We start from the raw sequence: 6,976 nt of genomic DNA on the forward strand, positions 1-6,976 counted from the left end.
GTCGTTCCCAATTAATGGAATGAAATTACTTTTGTTTGTAATCTCATTTGCTCTTCAGTCATGCTTAGAGACTTAGTCCCTCATTGGCATGGGCTGTTACGACGATGGCCTCCTTGGCCAAGATCGCCACACCTGTGCTGCTAATGGGTAAGTCCATGAGAACCACAAGTTTACGGTCGTTCCATGCCCCGGTCATGTACCCTAGAGAGGAGATCCTCGGCTTCCAGACCAAGCCACTTGTATAGTTCCTGAGCCCATCTATCGGTGCTCGTGGGCTCGCTGCCTCCCTCATTAGGTCACCACAAGTGGCTCTAAGTCAATACTCAGACATCATTCATCCTGACGGTCGGGACGCTTCTGGGCGCCCTGACTACAGCCGCGTGGGCTCGTTTCCTAAACGTCCTTCACACTTTTAGTTTCTTCAGGTGACCTTGAAGCCTAGTGGGCTGGCCTTAGAACCCTTGGTGATGCCCCTTCTAGGGGGCCCCCAGACCGTCGTGCGGTGGGGTGGCACGATCTGATGAAGGATCGGGTGATAGATACCTATAAAGAAAACAGAATGGACACCAAAGAAGGGAAAGATGACATAGCTTGTAACATGGCGGTTGAGGCAATTCCGTTAGCACCTTGTTGATCCCTCGCCTAGCTCTCCTGCGTTGTCCATCCCATCCTCACCTCGCTCGGGGCTTCTGCGGTAGTCCTTCTTCTGAAAGGTTAGCATGTGGTTAGCTCAATCGATCCTCAGGCATAGCCGTGCTATAGCTTGGGTGTCTCGGGTTAAAGGAGACAACTATAGAAACAAATGAGGCAAAAGGGTCAAGAAGACGAAGCTTATCTTGGTTTTTGTTGTGAAGAGGTAGGCCAGCAAAGGAGGTCGGCATGCGGGTTATGGCTCGAGAGACGGTGCTTCTGGGCGGATGGCTCGACGATGGATTTCCCTCATGGGAAAGGTCAGAACTCACCTCGATCGAGTCAACCCCTTCTAGGGGGCCAAGACAGCACCGCCACCAGGAGTGTTGGCTACCTCATCGATGCTCGGTCGATCAAGCACTGCTGCTGTCTTGGTTGCTTCCTCCGCTGGCGCCCTTTCTGCGTTACAACCAGGGCCATCGGGAGCGCAGGGGGCGATGAGTGCGGCTATTTGGGCGATGCAGTCTTTCTCATAGTAATAGGCTTGCTCATAGCTGCCCTCGATAGTGATGACCCTCTTCACACCGGGCGTCTTGAGCTTCAGGTAGGTGTAGTTGGGGACAGCCATGAATTTGGTGAAGCATGGCCTACCGAGGAGGGCGTGGTAGATGCCGAGGAAGTCGACCACCTCAAAGGTTAGCGGCTCCCTATGGAAGTTGTCTGGTTGGCCAAAGGTGACATTGAGCCAGATGCGCCTAAGGGGCATGGCTTCCTTCCCCGGCACAATCCTGTAGAACGGTGCCCTATTAGCATAGAGTATGTTGAGGTTGCTGCCCCTATCCATTAGCACCTTAGTGAGGCACGTGGTGCCCATGATCGGGCCGACCACGAGCGGGTAGCGCCCTGGATGTGGGACGTAATTGGGGTGATCTTCTTAATCGAAGGTGATGGTCGTCTAGGACCATTAGAGCCACGTTAGGGTGGCGAGGGTGTGAACGACGTTCACTTCCTGCTCAGTGATGTGGCACTACTGGCGGGACTCATACACCTAGGAGCCCCCGAAGATCATGAGGTAGCGCTCAGCCTTAGAGAACTCATTGTCTTCTTCTTGGGCACCGTCCACCATGTCACCAGCCTTCGGAGCAGGCTTCTAGGTGTTGCCTTGTTGGCTGAGGGTGCTACGGATGTAGCCCTTCATGGTAGCATAGTCCTTTAGGAGATGCTTTGCTTGCCCCCTAAGGAAGGGGCAGGGGGCCTCGAGCACCTTTTTGTAGTGCTCCGAGCATGCGCGACGCCCATAGGGCTAAGGTCTAGAGGCATGGTCGACCACGGCCACCATCTCCCACCTGTGGTGCTTCTAGTCCATGTTCCACTTGTCGTGGTGTCGCTAGGATGAGGCGGGATCGTCGCCGCCATCGCCACCACTAAGGTGACCAACGGCCTTGGCTTTCATGCTGAAGTTGGCCTAGACCACCTCCTCACCAGTGGCATACTAGGTGGTGATGCCCAGGAGCTCTCGCGTCCTATGTGGGGTCTCACGGCTGAGCGTGTGGACAAGCGCCTTGCAGGTCATGCCATAGATGAAGGCATTGGTTATGTCAACATCGGTGATGTTGGAGAGCTCATTGTGCTTCTTGGAGAAGTGCTGAATGTACTCCTAGCGGGTCTCATCGGTGCTCTGCCTATAGTTGCGGAGGTCCTAGGAGTTTCCTGGGTTGGTGTAGGTACCCTAGAAGTGTCCGATGAAGACCGAACGGAGATCGCCCTAGTAGCGGATGCTGTTGGGCTCGGGCTGCTCAAGCCAAGCTCTAGTTGAGCTTGACAGAAGCAGGGGAAGGTACTGGATGGTGAAGTCATCGTCAGACCCCCAACCTTCATGGCTAGGTGGTAGTCCTCTAGCCAATGGTCTAGGTTGGTCTCACTGTCATACATGGAGATGTGCGTCGGTGGTCGGAAATGCCTAGGGTAGGGAGACGCCTGGATCGCTGCCCCAAAAGCCTAGGGGCTGAAGTGATTTGGGGTGGCGCCCTCACCTTGCCGCTCAAGGGTGCAAGACTATGCCTAAGCATGGCATCTAGCCTCGATTGTGTCACGGACGTCACGATCATCGATGATCCGGTGGCACGCGGGGGGACGCCGAGGAGAAAGGTCTCACCTTCGCTCCTATCGAGGCTTGGCGCCAAGGGTCCGTAGCTGGTCGAAGCTATTGCTAGAGGTGTCACCGCTGCTTCCTCCCATCGGCGGGGCATGAGTGTCGGAGCAGTCCCCATCCCAGTGGCCATTGGCTGGGATGGCCAGGAGAGCGTGGCACGACGCCGGGAGGCTGAACTCTTGACCTGCTGCTGTTGACACCGTTTTTTGCACGTGTCAAAATGATCAGAGTGGGTTAATCGGCAGGTGGAAAGTTACTGTATACATTGACAGCCGATGAAAATCAGCTTGTAAAGTTGGTTGCCGATGAATGGTGGTGATCGGTGGAAAAGTTGATTTACTCGGGCGTTGCCGATAAGGTTGGAGATGTTATTGTTGATGCCGATGAAGGGAGGCTTGAAGACTACTGCCGATGAAACAGGAAGTATGCCGATGGAAAGGAGGTTGGTGAGATTTCCATCGTAATTGAAGTGGACAGGGAAATAGATAGGAGTTGATTTCCTTTTCTATATTTGTTAGAGTATGATTCATGTAAAGAGTCACGTGTTTCCTTAGATATGGACTTGGTGTCCTATTTGTATTTTGGTTATGTCTCTTTAGATCAGGGTATAAATATAGATTGAGGGGCAATGTAATAGATCATATCAATCAATATCAAAAACCAATTTTTACTCCTATTTGCATCTACTTACTTTTCGGCGACTTCGTCAATTTACATATTTTTCCTTTTTACGAGTTCTCATTGATTCGGCGAGTTGCATTGCTTCAGTGCGACCTTCGGCGATTCTCAAGTTCCGCGTGAGTACCTCTTGGCCGTGACTTCCGGGCGTATCGCTGTTGTCAGGACCAAAGTGCTCGTATCTTCATCCTTGTCGATTAACAGGTCAAATCGACTGGCACGCTTTGGATATCGATTCGGGTATTAGCCCTTTGTGTTTGCAGATCCACTTTTGCATCAACACATCTTTTGGCACGCTCGGTGGGACCAATCAATCCGATCAATATGATCAATCCCAAGATCGATTCAGGGAACATTATTGCAGTATCAGAAGAAGATCTTAAGGAAGAGAAGAGGCAGGCCATGGAAAAGGCTATAGAAGAATACAGGCAGCTTTGTCTGAGATCGTTTAGCCTGAACAAGAGCGGACAAGTCATCTAGAAGCAAGATTTGCCATTGCCTCGGCAGGTTACCTTTGACTCCAATCCTGGTAAACTTCAAGAGATGGTTAATTCTGCAGTAAATCATGCTTTGATTAATCATTCCAATGTGCTGTCCAATACTGTTCATAATGCTGTGGTTCGAACTCTCAAAGAAGGACAAGCGTCACCGCATTACGTTGGGCCTGCCTATCACCAACCAGAGCCGGCATCTGTCAATACTCCATCGGCTCCCTCGGCCGTTGTGGGTACAGAAGTTACTTCCCCTCTAGTATCGGCAGGCTTACCTGATATTCAATCTACACCGATACAATCAGATCGGGTACTACCAGGAAGACGAGTTCAGCTTAATACAGATCTATTGGCATCAGCTATGTCAGGCCCTGTGTCTTAGAATAGCCAGATTCCTGCTAATTGGTGGGGATATGGTATGCCTCCGGAGTCATCTGCTTTCAATCCTGGGTTACCTCAAGTGTTTGATGCAGTAGGAAAAGCTCCTATACCATCGGCTGTTTCACCGATGGCTCAAGTGCCTCAATATGCCACAGCAACTACTGTGCAACCAACTCCAGGAGGTTTCCAGATGCCTTTGGTTCAAACACCCAATTCAAGTCCATCGGCAAGCTTACTGCCGATGCAGCAGAAAGCCCCTGCTATGAGTCAGACTGGGGTTCAGTTCATGCCTTAGGCTGGTTATAATTATCCAACAATGTCAACAAATTACCAGCCATCGGTAAGTTTTGTACCGATGAGTTCTAATAATGGTTGGTCAGGACAGTTGCCTGTTCAACATATAGTTCAGCAAAATCAGCAGGTTGCAGGGATTCAACAAGGTCATATGCAAGCTGGTTTCCAGAATCAAGCATCGGCAGCTCAGCCGATGAATCCTTTCCAACAAATTAATGGACCACAAGTAACGGCAAATATGCCGATTGCTGGAGATCATGGGACACAAAGATATGTGGAGGGATATCAGCAGGTACCTCCTGTAGAAATTCAGCCAGTTCGTCAGCAGGAAGCTGATGCTTTTTGGGCCGATAAGATAGCAGAAATTATGAAGGATCAGTTTGGGATAAAGCCCAAGGTCAATACTTATTCTTATCGGACTCCATACCCTCCTACATATGATTTAATTCCTCTCCCAAATCGGTACAAGGTACCAGATTTCACTAAATTCTCTGGGCAAGATGATATATCAACAATGGAACATGTCAATCGCTTCATTATTCAATGTGGAGAGGCAGCTAGCAGAGATGAATTAAGAGTTCGATTATTTTCATCATCTTTGTCTGGATCGGCATTTACATGGTTCATTTCATTACCACCAAATTCTATTATTACTTGGGCTGATCTAGAAAAACAATTTCATAAGTATTTCTTTGCTGGAATCCATGAAAAGAAGCTTACCGATTTAGTAAAATTGAGACAGCGTAATGATGAATCGGTAGAAAGCTTTGTGCAAAGGCTACGAGATGTAAAAAATAAGTGCTACAACCTGGTGCTGGATGATCGGCAGCTTGCCGATCTGGCTTTCCAAGGGTTATTGCCACATCTTAAAGACAGATATGCTTCTCAGGAGTTTGAAAGCCTCAGTCATCTTGTGCAAAGGATCTCTGATCAAGATACTAGGGTCTTTGAACCTAAAAAGAATTGGAGTAAAAAAGTATCATTTGTTGAAGAAGTAGGAGATTCTGATTCTGATGAAGAACCAGTTATCAGCTTAGCTGAGTGGGTTAAAAATAAAAAGCGGATATCTTGTCCCTTTGGTCAGAAAGAGCCAAAAAAGTTTACCTTTGATATCACCAAGGCTGACAAGATATTTGATCTTCTGCTTCAAGAGGGCCAAATTAAGCTGTCACCTAATCATGTGATCCCATCGGCAGAAGAGTTGAAGAAGATCTTGTACTGCAAATGGCACAATGCAACTTCGCACAGTACAAATGAGTGCAAAGTGTTCAGGCAACAGTTACAATCGGCTATTGAATCTGGGAGAATTAAGTTTGGTACTTCCAAAACCTAGAAGCCGATGAAAATTGATCAACACCCTTTTCCAGCAAATATGTTGGAGGCCGAAGGGAAGACCAAGGTATTGACGTCAGAGGCTGCTGAGAAAAACGCATCAGTGGATCCCCAACATCGGATAACTACCGATGATGCAAAAAGTAAGGGTTTGCTGGGAGAAAGCAGTAGTTCCAAAAACCCTCCTCGACCTGGCATTGTGATTACTCATCGAAGGCAGCAGGAGGGTTGGCGTTAGCGTAAGGACCGATATCAACAACAAGAAGAAGAGAGACGTCGGGAAGAATGGTATCGGCATAAAGATCATTGGAGGTGCCCGTTTTTCATCCATTGCTGGGAAGAAGGTATTAGATTGCCAACTGTTGAAAATTGCCCTGAGTGCAATGGTTATTATGGGGTCAATCGGTCAGAAAGGAGGTTTCAACCTGGCAATCAGGGTTTATTTATCAATGAGCCAATCAGAGGCAGAGCATCAGTGCATGATCGGCTGGGGGGCAGACTTAGTGTACATGAGAGGCTTGGTAAACGCGCTGGATATTTTCCAAGGAATCAAGAGGAGCTAGAGGAAATGGCAAACGCAAGAGTTCCCGATGAAGAAATATTCTACAGGGACCCTAATATACGCCGTGTAAAATCAACTGGGACCTATTATCAGCCGGTTTGGAAAACCAAGTTTCCTCGATGGTGCCCAGAGGGTCTAACAAAGACACAGAAAAGGAGGATGCAACGTGAGCATCAGGAGGATTTATACCGAGAGGAAAATTCCTCCAATGAGAGGTCTGGTCATCAGCAGTGGCAGGTAAAACACAAAAATAAGGGTCCATCGGCAGATGTTAATATGGTATTCATGTTGCCGATGGAGTTTTTGGCACTATCTGATAATGAGGAAGAAGTTGTTCTCTCTGATCAAGTAGCTCAGTTGACACTAGATCCGATGATGGCTGTTTTTGAGAAACCTACCTATGACGAGAGACAGCATCTTAAGGCTTTGTTTGTGAAAGGCAGAGTTGATGGGCAG

The 6,976-nt window shown here is 48.6% G+C and overlaps 1 protein-coding gene across 1 annotated transcript; it reads right to left on the reverse strand.

The window, feature by feature from the left end:
* Positions 1 to 982: 982 nt before the first annotated feature.
* LOC136468956 (uncharacterized) lies at positions 983 to 1,504 on the reverse strand. The gene has a single exon (XM_066467341.1). It carries the CDS (start codon positions 1,502 to 1,504, stop codon positions 983 to 985), a length of 522 nt encoding a protein of 173 aa, XP_066323438.1.
* Between the last annotated feature and the right edge of the window lie 5,472 nt (positions 1,505 to 6,976).

Source organism: Miscanthus floridulus, chromosome 8 (assembly GCF_019320115.1).
Source record: "Miscanthus floridulus cultivar M001 chromosome 8, ASM1932011v1, whole genome shotgun sequence".
Classification (NCBI taxonomy): domain Eukaryota; kingdom Viridiplantae; phylum Streptophyta; class Magnoliopsida; order Poales; family Poaceae; genus Miscanthus; species Miscanthus floridulus.